The 15,971-nt window shown below is 46.4% G+C and overlaps 1 protein-coding gene across 10 annotated transcripts in view; it reads right to left on the reverse strand.

The window, feature by feature from the left end:
- The window catches only part of TIPARP (TCDD inducible poly(ADP-ribose) polymerase), a 31,627-nt gene that overhangs the window by 11,280 nt on the left and 4,376 nt on the right, over positions 1-15,971 (reverse strand). For 2 of the 10 annotated variants that reach the window (XM_030456475.1, XM_030456480.1), the window contains one exon: positions 6,757-7,760. In XM_030456475.1, coding sequence (XP_030312335.1) covers positions 6,757-7,760 — 1,004 coding nt within the window. Of the gene's footprint in view, positions 1-6,756; positions 7,761-9,783; positions 10,060-10,107; positions 10,222-10,463; positions 10,586-11,380; positions 11,516-15,971 lie in introns of those variants that run through there. The other 8 variants (XM_030456481.1, XM_030456483.1, XM_030456478.1 and 5 more) reach the window with 8 other exon arrangements.

The raw sequence follows: 15,971 nt of genomic DNA on the forward strand, positions 1-15,971 counted from the left end.
TTTCTACACAAAAATGCACTAAACCTCTCTGCAAACACCACAAAACTTCCTATCCCCACAGAAGCAAGATCACCATCCCCACTTTTCCTGGGAAAGACAGATGCAGGAAGAGACTAAAACAGCTTCTCCAAAGAATCTGCTAGGAGATGGGAAGAGGGATTTCTTAAAAATTTCTCTTCAGCAACTAACCAAATAAAGGTCTCTCTATACAAAAATAAATCAGTTCCATGGAATTATTTGTTCTGAACAAACAAGCACACTGAACTCTCAAGAACACAGCACACACAACCCCAAATTTGGTGGAGTACAAGAGCCTGGTTCAAAATAAGATTCCACGAGGGTTCTCAATAGCAGAACCTGGTTCTCTGGTTGTATTTTCTGCAGCTATAAGAAATAACACAAAGACAATCTCTTGAGGACACTGATCTGAGGAGCCACCAGTACTAGCAAGAATGTAGCAGACTAAAATAAGGCTGCTTGGGCTCACTCTTCCTTGCATTCTCCTGAAGAACTTCAAACGTGTGAATCTCCTGTGCTCTTTCCACCCAGCAGGACAAATGTTGGTTAAATGTTGAAACTACAAATACATGACTTGGAGAAGTATTTTGTAAGGGCTATGAGCAGTCATGTGGTTTCAAACTCTTCTCCTAAGTTCAGTTACGTGTCATGAGTCTTACCGCAAACTGGGTTCATAAAAAAAAAAGAAACCCGGTGATCAACAAAGGTCTGTGCAGGAAATGAAACCCTGTTCCCATCAGAACAGCTGTGATACAAAGCACGACTGAGAGGCAAACACCACTGGATGGTGAAACTGTTGATCTTCTCTCTCTGACTAAGCCAGTTCCTCTCTGCAACAGCAACAACCTGAATGCCTCGGGGGAAGCGAGCTTGAAGGATGCAAACAGGTATGAAAAGCTTTTGTACTCCAGGTTGAAAGATTAGTCAAATCCAACACAGCACCTGTAGGTCTAAGTCTGGCATTTATACTTTTTAGTGGCCAAAAATTAGCAGCATTTCATAGTACTTGTGGCAAATTGTTTGAAGCTGGAGGCTCTGGTCCAGCTTTGGATCAGGGACCAAGTGTTTAAGCTCCACTGTACAAAACCAAACTTCATTTAAAGTACATGCTCTTGGCATGATCTTTCTTCTTAAGCAAAGCTGATGAAATAAGGACAGCACAGCTTTGACAACAGCAGCCAAAATTTGCTCCAATGGACACCAAGAGCCATTCCATTGGAAGTACCAGCAAGGACTCAGGTTGAGGGGACACTCTTCAGTTCTAAAAATCTGTAGCAATGAGGACATCAAACACATCCAGATCTTCCAAAGATCAGTGCATGTACCATACTTCATAGTTTTTAGGATTCTATCCACTCTCAGGACTTATAATAAGTACCAAAACTGCATCCATTTCATCAGTGCTTTCCATCAGATGTTCACACACCAGGCTACCACTCACCAGTGATCACCAGTTCTGGATGGTCCACCCACTGCCTCACATCACACCCTCCACACACAGCTTCCCCAAAAAGGACTCCTTCATCCATCTGACTGCAAGTGTCAAATCTTGCTGTTACTGCTCAGTCCAAGTCCCTGCTGATTTCAACAAACACAAGCACCAACCAGGAAGGAACTTCATGACCACAGCTCTTGCTAAGTAAATAACTGTACCAGACTCTTTCTGCCCCTCATCCTTCCCAAAAGGGACAGGCAGACAATGCCACAGGGCTGTGCCTGCTGGATCACCTGTAAGCAGCTCTTCTGTTGCACCCATCAGAAATCTTTGTTTCAGGAAGGGCTCTTTTATTACCCTCAGCACACAGGGAACAGACTGACCTCAACCTGAAGCCAGGTGACAGCTGTTTCCAAAACTGCAATCTGTTTATTGGTGTGAAAGAAGAAAAGGGATCTCTGAGCGACTGCTGATTCCTAGGGCTGCTCCACAGAACACTTCCAGCTTCCCTAGGTTTGTATAGCTGGAAGCCAATTAGCTTTATTTCATATGTAAATGACACTATGAAGAGGAGCAAACAGGAATTCATTGAAACGTGCTATTATCAAGCACAAGGCAAACACTTCTAAAATCACTTCACATGCTTTTCATTGAGTCTGTCTCCAATTCCTTCTAGCAAAGGACTACAAGAAGTTCAGACCCACTCAGCTGTGTGTACATTGAAGAAACACCAGGCACCAAACCAGCAGGCACAAAACCAGCAGGCACAGTGCATTTCAGCTGTCTCCTCATCTCCAGCGTTATCAATAACACATGAGTTATCTCAGAGGCTGTGGCAGCTGTGCAGATCAGAAAGACAACTTCCTAAATTTAACTGTTCCACTGGCCAGCCGACACGCAGAGGCCTCTGAATGACTGAGATGCTTCCACCCTGCATTTTAAGACCATGCAAGCATATTCTAACAGCACCAGAGAAAGGAGTTAACCCGTGGCTGCAAGAACGAAGCAGAACCACTTTCCTTGAGATTTATTTTTGTCCTGGCCTTTCCTTCCCAGGTGCCTGCACACAAGCACAGATAACTCACTGGGGAACACACAGTTCCTCCTCTGACTTCATCCAAGAGCCACACACGCACACTGAGTAATTAGTCAACTGCTCCCAGGCAGAATATGTACCACTGAAGACCCACCTGCTTTTTCCCTGCTTCATTTTGCCCTCTCTCTCCTAGCTAGAAGGAGCCATTTCATAAAACTTGCAGAAATTACAGTAAGAAAAAAAAAACGTAATAAAAAAAGAAGCAAAATCAAAGTAACTCTGAGGAGGTGCTGTCCCACTTGAGATGGGACACTCCAGGGCACACAGAGTTGAACAGACACTGAAGTTCCTGTGGCACACAGGGATGTCTCTTCACCAAGAGAAGGTGTGGGATTTTCAGCCAGAGAAGGGGAAACTGGTGGGTCAGGAACTGCAGAGTTGTTTTAGGCAAATCCTCATGTCATCAGCAATGAGGTTGCTTATTTTGAAAAGCAATGTATGCATGACGGGACAGGTGCCTGTGTGGGGAAAACCTGCTCAGTTCAGCAGCCAAGTATTTCCCCTGCCTGAAGAGCATCTTAAAATATCCCAGCTCGGGTTCTCTCATGCTGAAAAGCAGCACTTGGCACTGTCCCCTCAAATACTGCAAGCTGGACCTTCTCCAGGGCCTCTCCTCACATACATAAAGAAAACCAAGTGCTTCAAAGTATTTTAACCTGCTCAAGTGCATATCTGCCCATTTATTTGGCTCTAAATACTGGCTAAACTTAAAGCAAAAATATAAACAACTGATGACAAAATTGTATATTCAGTTTGAGGCCAAACTGCAATAAGTACCTGAGGCAGATGTATCACAAAGAAGTAACTAAACAAGGTTTAGGATCACATTCCCTTAGGTGAAAGACAACAACTGAACGTATACTTCACATTACTCATCCCAACAACACCGAGATGAAGAAAGACTTCATATAAATAGCTACTTGAAGAACATCATATTTTCATTTAGAGCTCATTCTCTAATTGAGCCAAGAGCCCAAGACTCTGTAGAACAGCCCAGCTTCCTTGGAGCAGCACACAATGGCAGCACTATGCAGGCAGGCTGTAATGATTACTTATGTTTTAAGCAGGGTTCATATGGCATCAAAGGGGCATAAACAACTACCACCCACTGGTTGTCAGGCTGGCGTCTGCACGGCCTTTCTTGGCCAGGCAAACTGCTGAACAGCCATTTCCTTGTTGTATGCAATCTGCAGAGATAGGCCTGCAAAGCCAGTCTGACCACAAGAGATTAATAGCTTTAGCCAAATAATGCGGGAACCATGTGGGTGATGAGCTGCCCCAGCATGTTTGAGAGCCTCTCGGCAAGGCTCAGCACGCTGCTCTCCGCATCTTGTTGCCAGGAGACACAAGAGAGGAACAGAAGGGAAGGCAGCTTACACTCACTGACCACCAGGGAACTCTGTGGAGAGCCAGGCCAAGGCCAAGCAGTCCCCAGCAAAAGGGTTTAGCAGGTTCTCCTGATCCCAGAGGGGCGCTGAGCAAGAAGGGACTGGTGACAACAGACAGCAAAACATTTACCCCCCTCGCTTCAAAAGGGGTTTCAAAACCATGCTAAGCCTAAGTTTTATTGTAGGGGAGACATGATGTTCTTCAGCCTGAAGAAAAGAAGGCTTTGGGGAGGCCTAAGAGTGGCCTCCCAATCCCTGAAAGGGGCCTACAGGGAAGGTGGGGAGGGACTTTCTACAAGGGCTTGTAATGAGAGGAGAAGGGACAATGGTTTTAAACTGGAAGAGAGGAGAATTTGGCTAGAGATTGGGAGGAAATTCCTTAGTGGGAGGGTGGTGAGGCATTGGAACAGTTTGTCCAGGGAATTTGTGGAAGCTCCATCCCTGGAAGCATTCAAGGCAAGGTTGGATGGGGCTTAGGGCAACGTGATCTACTGGGAGGTGGTCCTGCCCATGGCAGAGGGGTTGGAACTGGTTGATCTTTAAGGTTCCTTCCAACTCTAACCATTTTATGATTCTATGAAATTAGAAGCTCTAGTCTTAAAAAATAGGTTCTGATTGACACTTATCCACAAGCATGAAGCTTTACCAAGGGATGAAATCCATGCAGGAGTTACAGAACTTGCCAATATGTCATTCTGTGGTCAGAGGACATTAAGAATTGACAACCATGCACTAGGGCATGAATCTTCAGCACTTGCTGAAACAAAGGTCTTCACAACACCATTTAAGAGAAGGAAGAAGAACACAGGCTGTAGAATTATCAGCTCAGTGTGGAATGCAGCTAGAAGACACTGCAATTTTAAGTAATTTTAGCCTCAGCGGACTAGTTTTACCCACAGAAAACAGCTACCCTCACAGGGCAGGCAGCTGGACTTGGTGAGAGGAAGCCTATTTTGCATGCCTGTCCTTGGAGAGCAGCCTCAGGCTGAGCTCTGGCCCCACACACCTGGGTTTCCTGTGCTCACACTGCTGCTGCCCTCCTTCACCCTACCAGAACACCACCACGTGTCTGGCAAAGCACCCCAGAAGTTTCCTCCCGACCGGTTCAGACAGACAGAAACTCTGTGTACCAGGAGACCAAAATACTCACCAGACTGGAAACCTGCAAACTAAGTGTAAAGGCAGCCGAGGCCACTCAGCCAATTTGCAGGCTGGAGATGACTAAGCAATTACAGAGCATTGTTTCTTTCAAAAATTAACCATTCTGAACTCCAGAACACCGAGATCGTCTGCGGAGTGAGGGAGTCGGTGACACAGGCTTCAGGAAGAAAACTCTGGGCTCATTTGCACAGAGCTCTCATGTAAACTGCTTCCTTACTTGTTCTCTTATTTCTGTACCTGCTGTTTTCTTTTCAGAGATCAAATACTGGAGAAAATGGAAGTTCCTCTGTTGTAAAACACAGCAAATTCTATCTGCCATGCAGTTAGAAGGGGCTTTTTGTTTTTGAAACAGACTGTTCTATAAAATACAATTTTTCCCTATTACATAGAATTCTTATTTCCTACTTCACTTTCATTTGCAGTGTTGGGTAACTCTGCTGGTATTGCCTTCTGCAAAAAGGATGAATCCCTGGGCTGACAGAGCCTGAGTTTCAGTGCCCAACCCACCACCCAGTGAGGTGAAAATGAAGACTCACACTGACCTGAAGCACTAGATTGGGTCTCTGGCACCTGATGAGGAATCTCAGCTTAGTAAATAAAAATTAAAAGACTGAAGGAGAAGGGCTGTACTTCTGCAGGAAGAGGAAGGGAGAAGAAGCAGTGGGAGTGAATTCAGAAGGACTCAGATGGCAGAGGCAATTTGAAGTTTTCACTACACCACCAGGGCAGTGCTGCTTTGAACTGTGATGTTGCACCAGGCTCACAGGTTACGACAGGAGAGATAAGATGTGAGAAACCTGCATTGCACCCTTAAGAAAGAAAGAAAAAAAAAAAAAGAAAAAAAAAGGGGGGGGGAGGAGGGAGCAGGCTACACCCTGCATGGACAAGAACACAAGGATGATATTGATCTGTTGGACTTGCAAACATCAGCACTCCCCACTACTATTCAAAATGGAAGCTGCATCACAAAAGTTGAAGAAGTTTTGTTCTAGATCTCAGGGTGCAGGATCAAGCCTAAACTGGTAGGATAACCAGGGAAACTTAGAAGCTGTTTTCTAACACTACTTTATTGTAAAGAGGAAACAATAACTTCTTTAACATTTTTATGTGACAACAGAAACAGATGATCAGCATTTCCAAAAGTGAAATTAGCCAAACCTTCCCCAGAAATTAGCAACCTCACAGAGCACCCATCTGATTTTGGTTGCTTTGAATACAGTCATGAATACTGGGTTTGGAGGGCAGTCTACCTGGATTACAGTGACAGAAAGCAACTGCTCTATCCTGCCTGTTTCAGACACTTCAAAGGCTCATTTGTCCTGCCCCTGTTTTCTAATCCAGAGGGGAGACTAATTAGGAACATCAAGAACAAGTACAATGTTACACAACAGTCTCTCTCAGCTCTCCATTTCTACAAAACTGAAGTTTTCTTATTTCACACACTTCAAATCCTTCCCCTTACAGGAATACTTTCCAGATGATAAAACAGCAGTTTTAATCCATGTCGTGCCAAACTTGTTCTTCAGGTAATATCATCACAGGGTTCATAAAACACTTACAAACACGGAAAAAGAACACACATTCTGTTACATTTCTGCACCACTGCTCAGTTAAGCACCCTTGACTTTGCTGGTAAGGGAGTAAATTGTGTTACTTACTGGTACTTCACTTTGATCCTATCATTGTCAGGGTTGCAGTAGAGTCTTTCCAGATGCTCCTGGGAATCGTTGGTTACACTTTGCCAGCTCTGGGTTGCTGTCCTTCTCACTTGCCAATGATAAGGCAAAACTGTGTGATGTTTGGGACAATCACTGCCATAAACACAAGTGCCCTGGAGAAAATCCACACAGATTTCTATTCCATCTTCCTGATGGGTGTGATATTGCAACTGGTTCAAGAGCTCAAACACCAGATCAAGAGAAGCTTCTTCACTTTTATCCTGGAATATCCCAGCACTGAATTTATTGCTCGGGTTCAAACTGTATTGCATTGGGCAGCTATTCTCCTGGAATAAGCCAGCTGTGTAGCTTTCCAGAACCTTGTCTGGGAACACAGGAGAAGCTGCACCATCACTGGAAGCTGCGTGCAAGGGGTGATCCTGGAATGATTCATTACGATTATCAGCAGCAGCAGTTCCAGGAGTAGTTTCTGCTGAGAAGCCTTGTTCTCCTGCCTGCACATCCTGCTCAGGGTGCCCAGAAGAAGGACAAGCTACCTGCAGCTGACTCTGCACATCTGGAGCTGCTGGCACCAGCACAGTCACGTTACTTTCTGGCTGAGGGCACGACGTACCCAGGTCCAGAGCCTTTTTCACAGCAGGTTCACATAAATCACTGTGGCTGCCACCTTGGCCCCGGGGCACAAAGACCCTATCCAAGGTCCCAGCTCCCAGCAAACTGGTGAAGATTGGCCTCAAAGCCCGGAGAGTTTCTGTGTTCAGCCTCTTCTGCACTTGCTGCTTCTTCTTGAAGCAAGGCTTCACTGGTGGTATCTTTTCAGACAGTCTTATCTGAGGAGGAAAGTTCTCTGAAGGAGGGCACTTCATTCCTGGGCAGTGAGCCTGCTGCACAACACACGCTGGCTCTGGTTCGGTGTCCATCAGACACAGACTTTGCTCTCTCCAAATCACTTTCAAATGTCCCAGAGCCTCCCAAGAATCAATCTAGGGCAGAAAGGAAAACAAGACAGTTAATCTCTCTAATTGCTCATGGTTGACACGAACAAGATCACCCCTGGAGAGGATTTTGAGCCAGCAACAGCAAACTCCTCCCTTCTCTGTGACTGTGGGTTGCCCCTAGGCACGTAAAGCATGAAACCAACTAAACTCAGGCTAATTAATCCCAAACACACTCATCATCTCCTCACACATGAAATCACAGAGACGCTCAGGCACGCACACACTGTCCCCAGAGGAGGGGCAGGAAAGGGGGGATGGTCTGACGTGCTCCTTGTGATGGTGTTTAATAATAAACAGCACTTTAGGTCGTTATATTCCCCCAAAGCTAGCACTGCATTGTTCCTTTCTGTGCCTCCCTCACAGGCAGACCTGAGAACAGAAGCACTGGCAGCTGCACAGCCCTTGGTGTTCCCACCACACTTCAAACATCCATGCACTGCTTCCTCTCCCAGCAGATCAAGGGGCAGATGAACAGTCCCATCCCCTCCACATCCACCTTCCCTCACACAATCCCCCACGATCTCAAGAAGAGAACTGCTGGCCCCGCTTAAAACAAAGAACAAACACCATCCTGCCTGCTGCAGGGGCTGAATCCAAGTGCTGACACCCTGGTTCCTCCTGCCCAGCATCTGACACTGACAGTCTGGTCCATGTCCAGACCCTCCCACATCCCACACACTCCCCTGCTCTGACTCAGGCTGCACTCCCTCACCCCGCTGTCACACACAGACCTCCCCTGCTCTCCCCAGCCCCAGCAACAGGAATTAAAAAACAGGCAGCAAAGAACATAAATGGGTTCTAGTTACCCAGGAACATGAGAAAAAGTCAGCTTATTTGTAAGAAGGATGGTAGTACTTATTGGCTCTCAAGATAAAAAAAAAAAATACTATGTCTCTCACGTCACCAGAAAGCATGCTGTGTACCTTTTAATCAGGAATTTTTGATTACATTTAATTAAGCCCTCTTCAATCTCCTCACACGTAGCCTGGAAGCTCAGAGTGGGGCACATTAAGGATTACTTCCTGGATAAATACATTCCGAGCAAAGTAACTTCTCATGACAAAACAAAATCCCGGAAAACAGATAAAATTTGGCAATCATTCCTTACTACTGACAATTGCCTGGGATTTTTCTCACTGAGTCTCAGTTACTGTGGAACATTCATTTAGAAGGCTTTTGTGTTATCCTGGGAAACAGCACGTCCGGATCGCCAGGAAAAAAAGCTGTACCTCTCCAGTTTCCCTTTTTTTGACTGAACTCGGAGCAGTTGGTATATTTGCTTAGCAGATAAACTCCAAAATTACTGTTCTCTCTTATTCTTCCACAGACACAGCAGGCAATTTTCTTTTTAAACCACCAAGGGTACTTTAAACCAAGTAACTTCAGAGGTTTAAGAATGCTCAACCCAGAAAGGAATTGGATGCTTCACTTCACCCTGCCCGGGTTTAAGAGCCCCTCTGAAATGCAAGAGGGTTCAAGGAGTCCTGCTGTGCCAAGGAGCTCAATAAGTGATCTCTGGTCATTCTTCTGCCCTGTCTTTAATGCTGTTCCAATACTGGTATTCCTCACACGATTACCATTTAAGTTTTGCTGCTCTTTATAAAGAACTGCCTCGCTGTATGGCATTGAATCCCCCAACAACTCTGCAGATAGAAAGCAGTGGGGATGAGGAGTATCAGCATCTGTTGGCGTTTCTATTTCAGCATTTCAACATCCTAAATCAGTCGCTATTATTTAGAAACAACACTAAGGATCACCCCGAGCAACGCTGTATTTGCACAGTGTGTTTCAACAGAGGGAAGGTCTCTTGCTGGGAGGTTTCAGTTCCCGGGTACTCCTGAAACACACCTCCCCCTCCTTTGCTGAAGAAAGCGAAGGTCCCAAAATTAGTAATATAAAAATAATAAAAATCAAAGCCAAAGAGCCCGAACACCACACAGGCGAGCAGAACCTGACCAACCGACGCAGCCTCACAACTTCCCGCAGGTTTCCCCGCACCGAAACCTACCGGCTCCTGCGATCAGCTTCCTGCCTTCCGACCCGACTTCAGGGCTCTTCTAAAAACCAGATCAGCCTTTCCACCAGGTCATAAAAAAACCCAAAACCAAACCATAAACAACACACGCACCCTCCGGAGCTCCGCAGCGGGGCTCTGGCACTGCAGTACCTCCACCTGAGGCTGTGCCTCCCTCCAGCTGCTTTCAGAGGCGGGAGGGAGCGGGGGCCGCCCAGCCCGGCCCGGCGGGGCTCACGGCCGCCCCTGCCCTGCCCTGCCCTGCCCTGCCTGACACACCGCCCAGCCCTCCCCACAGCTCCCTCCTCTGCTCCTCACATCTTCTCCTCGCTGTTTTAAATATCGTTTCCCTCAGAGAAACCACGGCAGGCAGCTGCGAGACCCGGCCCGGCCCGGGGAGGAGCTCCCGGGCGGTGGGAGCCGATGTTTCCCGCCTCTCCTGACGGGAAGGCGGACACCTCCTCCGCTCCGCTCCGTTCCGCTCCGCCCCGCCTGGCACCGCCGGCAGCCTCCCCCCGGGCCCCGGTAACCTCGGCCCCGGCCCCGATAACCGAAGGGTCCCGTGGATGAAGAGACAAAGCCGATCCGTGCTGAATCACGCCCCGTCCCTCACAGCCGTAGCAAGGATTCGTGTCCTTCCGTGCGCGTTTGAAGTCCTTGTCCTCAATCCTCACCTTTTTTAGGGACACCGGAGAAAACCGAAAGCGCATTGACCAGAGAGATCATTCCCGGCAGCGCGAAGGGATAAGGAAATTCTTTTTAACTTTTGATTTACCAGGCGTTTCGGTTTTCACCTCCGTACACCCCGCCCCACAGTCACGCACAGCCCCACGGCCACGCACAGACACACTGCCCCACACAGACACACAAAGCCACGCACAGCACCACTGCCACGCACAGCACCACTGCCACGCACAGCCCGACAGTCAGTCACACACAGCTACACTGCCACACACAGCTTGTCACGCACAGACACGCAGCCACACGCAGCCCCACTGTCACACACAGCCCCACAGTCACGCACAGCCCCACAGTCACGCACAGCTCCAGTCACACACAGACACACACAGCCACGCACAGCCCCACAGTCAGACACAGCTACACTGCCACACACAGCTTGTCACGCACAGACACGCAGCCACATGCAGCCCCACTGTCACACACAGCCCCACTGTCAGTCACACACAGACACACAGTCATGCACAGCCCCACTGCCACACACAGCTCCAGTCACACACAGCCCCACAGTCACACACAGCTCGTCACGCACAGACACGCTGCCACACACAGCCCCACTGTCAGTCACACGCAGCCCCACACAGACACGCGCAGCCCCACACAGACACGCGCAGCCCCACACAGACACGCGCAGCCCCACACAGACACACGCAGCCCCACACAGACACACGCAGCCCCACACTCACACGCAGCCCCACACTCACACGCAGCCCCACACTCACACGCAGCCCCTCCCTGGCAATAAACAAGCCCTCAGCAAAGCCGAAGATAGCAAAGCACACCCTGCTGCCAGACGGCCCCCGGCTTGCTCAGTGAAGTCTCTGAGAAGAAGGGTAATTAATGAATTAATGACCAAGAAGCAAGGCAGAACGCATCCTGGAACGCTGTCACCCTGACTCACGTTCCTCTCGCACCTACAGGGCTCGCACAGCGCTCGGGGCTCTGTGCTGGGTGCTGCCCGTGCCTGGGAAACAAAGCACGAAGCGGAGGGAATGTACCGAACCCCAGGCAGTTTCTATTTATTCACACACGGGGCACGTTTTACCGGCGGAACTCGTGAGGAGCACGGTTGACTTTCTTTCTCCGAAAGCCATTGTCATGCTGTCACCTCCTGGCCGTGCGTGTGGGAGAGCACGGTGGGACAGCCAGCTGCTGGGGTGACAGCCCGGGATGCCTCCCCGCTGACTCACACCCTGCCGGGATGCAGGAACCTGTCCCCGGGACGTGTCTGTCGCTCACACGCACCCCACACCACCAGAACGAAGGGCAGCCGGCACGGCTAGCTTGGCCACCTCGCTTACAAAGAGGTAAAAACCTGGAGAAGCTAAAATTTATCTTGATGGGACGCCCAATAAAGCAAGTCGTGGATTCCTTGTGCTGGGTGATTTTAGGAGATCACCTCCCCAGGAAACACATTGTCTGGAAAGAAGCTGCCATGTGAAGATGGCACATTTTATGTGTGCCTCGTGAATTTATAGCACGGGGAGGAAATGCCATTTCTACAGAGAAATTACAGAAAGTGAGCTTCCTGCAGCTGGAGCTGACTTCTGGCTGAATGACACAACAGAGGCTGAGTGAAGAAGACACCCGTATCGACAGGAGCTGAAAACAAATTAGCCTCTGTAAATTAATTGAACTCTTGAGTGTCTGAAACATCCGACAGGCACAGCCTTGCACTGCCTGAACTCAACAGAACAAGAGCTTTACCAAGTAGGGTGACTGGCAATGTGTCATATCCTCCCTGAGAAGGAAAGAGCTCTGCATGCACTTATCTTCTGTTACCAGAACAGAAGTCATCTGTTTGGAAGAGCTGATTTCATGCACAAGATATGAAGAAGGAGAACATATGGCTGATGTACACACTCAGGTAGGCAAAACTCCCACGGCACTGGGATTGCAAGGATGGAACTGAGGGAAGGCAGAGGCCTGGAATAACCATCTCACTCCAAACCAATGTATAATTAAAGGAAACAGATCACATACCCATGGGTGTGCAGATCATACACCCATTTCTGAGGCTACCCCACACAAATATATAAAGAAACCATGACCACCGTGAGAGTATGATCTCATTTTTAAGTACACGTTTAAATCTTAAGCAAGAGAAAGAAAGCTTTAATTACTTCTTTCCGAGGGTAAACTGCATCAGTGAATGCAGCAATTTACTATTCTGACTTGCAAATAATGGAGTGATCAGTATGCACACTTATTTGCTGATGAAAGAAGGGAAACGTCTCTGACTTAAATGTTCATGCTAAAAAAAAAAGTTCTCAGGCTCCAACACGTTTTGTTTTTTTTTCTGGTGGCAGAAACAAGACCTCCTGTTCTACCTCCACACTGGCACAATGAACCCTTTTCACTTCCTAAAACACACCCCACTGAGGAAGGCTAAATGTCCTCTCCTGATGTTTTATATGAAATGAAGTCAAACCCTGGGAGGAGCTGGAAGGATGCTGGGAAGCAAGGTGGGACAGAAAAGAAGGGCTGCATCTTCCCAGTCCCTCTGAAGCCACAACATCCCAAGTCACTCTCACTCTCTGCATTTTCAGCAAGAAAAAGGGAGAGGAGCAGTCACTGCCACGACCTCTTGTTTTAACTCACTGTACTTCTCCCAGACAATCCAGCAGAAACCTGTCAGACTCCACATTCTCTGTCTCCCACAACTTCTCCTCTCCCAACACGCCACCATTTTAAAACCAGGCAACAGTGGGAAGGTTCCAGTACAACACAGCTGATACAGGGACCCAGAAGTCAGTGTAACCTTCTCCACAGCTGCATTTCACACCTCCTCAGGATGCCTTCACCTTCCAACCTGCCCTCTTGCCAACCTTTGCTAGGCTGTGCTCACGGAGCACTCTCTGAAAGGTACACATTGTGAAAGAAACAAATCAGAAACTACTGTCAAGTTACTTTTCAAGGAAAAGTTAAAAATTCCTGAAGGAAACTTAAAAAAAAAAAAAGAAAAAGAAAAAGGGGGGGGGGGGCAGGGTGGGGCTTTCTCCACATGGAGAAAGAAAACCTGGGTCTCATCACATAAAGGTAAACCTGAGCTATAGCTTAATTCTGCCCCTGAATTATAGGGGAAAACCTGCTGGCAGTGGCTAGCAGTGGGGGTGGGAAAAAGCTCTCCCATTAAGGATCCAGAATCTCTGCAGATGCAGTTTTGGGCAGTTTGTGTGTTGGCATTTTGGGGAGCAAAACCAAAGCAGTGAAGCAGTGTATAGACCAATGTGTTTCAAACCCTTTTTCTCCTGATTCTTAATAACCAGACAAAGAAGTTAATGGAGCTAAAAATACTTGCCTGCCTTCAGGATATCTTTCTGAACTGCACTATCTAGTTCAGTCAGTTGTGCAGAACCTCTAGTATGCTTTTGTTTTCTCAATTACTGAGCAGGTGAAATAGTTACATATCATTATGACATAAAATATTGAAATCTACAGTTCCAGGCTTTTTTTTTTCATTCTTAATATTGCCATTATTATGTAATAAAATTATATTAGTATTTCCTTAACCTTAATTGTCTCCTATAACAATTAAGCAAAAATACAAAGTTATACATGTCCAAGGTTAAGTCAGTGCCAGCTGGAAAAGGACACAGGTCTCCTGACTCCACACACTGGAAAAACCATTTCATACTTCAAAGAACAAATGTATATGACTCTTTCTTTGCTGTGTAGAGGCAGACACAAAGGCTGAAAATAACAAGGAATGAAAGTTATTATTTGCAGTACAAAACAGACTATAAAGTTACACCACCTTTATTTTAGTAAAAATACTAAACTTTGGTTTAGTAGTGGAGAAACAAATCAAATCAGGTTAGGAAAGCACCAAGGGACATTTTTTAAAAGTTACCATTAGAGCATCTCTGATTAGTTCACCCTCTTAATCAAGATGTTTGAACTCTTCCATAGCTACCAGACTTTTGCAAATAGTCCATTTCCCACCACATGGTGAGTTACCTATTATACACAGATTTCCTTGTTCTACCTTACCAGTTGCCTAACTAAATAATTATAAGGTTTATTTTCTGTCCTCCCTCTTAACACTAAGAATGGTGACTCAAATCCAGATTTTTAAGAAGTGAAAAAAAGTCCTTGCTGTGTTGATAAGAAGGTGAAATAATGCAAGCCAGTTCTCACTAATGAAAAGGGGGAGGGGGGCAGCAGAGGTTTATTCCACAGCTATATTCTCTTGGCCTTTTCTGGAGTGACACCTACTGGGCTACATCCACTTCGGGCCCTCCTGAAGATGATTTATGTTCTCCTAACACACTGAGATGAATTTTTCTATCAATTAAAGTCTCCCTCCACTGGAAACCTTCAATATTGACTGAACTTTGGTCAGTTACATATAAGTAAGGCTTTCTGGGGGGGACAACAATGAGCCCAAACCCACAGTGTTCTTAGGAAAAATTTAAACATGGATTATTCTGCTGGTATTATTCACAAGCAAGTAAAAAAACCCAAACCCTCATCTGCTTACACATGATAACCTAGAACTGGTGTGAATGGAAGAAGGTGGCTAGCTTATAGCCCTTAGAATAACAATCTTCTTGCTAGTTAAATGATATGGTGATTTTTTTAGTAAAACCTCATATCCCTCTCTTTTGCACTGCTCAAAGAGAAGTATCAAAACTAAAGTTGTTCCAGTTCATCAATCCTATTAAATGAAACCTTCTGAATCCAAAGCAACTTTTACATTTGCAGCTATCAGAAACAAAAAGTAGTCATTTCCTTAGTCTTAAATTCACCTTCTTTTAATACCTTGTATTAGCAATTAAAAGTTCTGAAAGCACACCATTCTGTTTCTCCTGCCTCTTACAGCCTGAAAGATTAGCAAAACCAGCATTTCTCAGAAAAATAAAACCCAACATGTATTACACATATGAATATCACCACACTGCTGCTTTATTATCAGATAAGGTTAACTCTGTAAGTGATTTATGGTTCATGTATTTGGACAGGGAATGCTTGATTCAAAAGCAAGCCTTTTTTCCTGGAAAACCTGTTAATCATTTCTGCAGAGATCTCTTCCTAACCTAGCACTGCAGACTCAGAGGAATGGACCTGGAACTTTGGCAGCAGAACACTTCAATGCTTTCAGTGTATCAGTGCAGTAATGCTACATGACTCGAGCTGAAGCATTGCTGAAAGTTTCCACCCACCTCAGGAAACAAGAAGTAATTTTACCACAAAATGGAAACAAATAAAAACTGCAGAAGCCATATTGGAGCCAGCACTTGCTCAAGAAGCCACCTTTCTAGATACAGATTCTTCTGCAGCTGTGCAATCAATCCAGTCTTATACCCAGAGAGGAAAACTAATGATGCTTCAAAAGCAGAACTAATATTACCCCAAAACCTTATTCTTCAAATACACACAGGGCACCAGGCATAAATTAGGAACAGGTAACATGTCTCAGTACACTACAAAACCCCAAATGT

Source organism: Calypte anna, chromosome 9, assembly GCF_003957555.1.
Source record: "Calypte anna isolate BGI_N300 chromosome 9, bCalAnn1_v1.p, whole genome shotgun sequence".
NCBI lineage: Eukaryota > Metazoa > Chordata > Aves > Apodiformes > Trochilidae > Calypte > Calypte anna.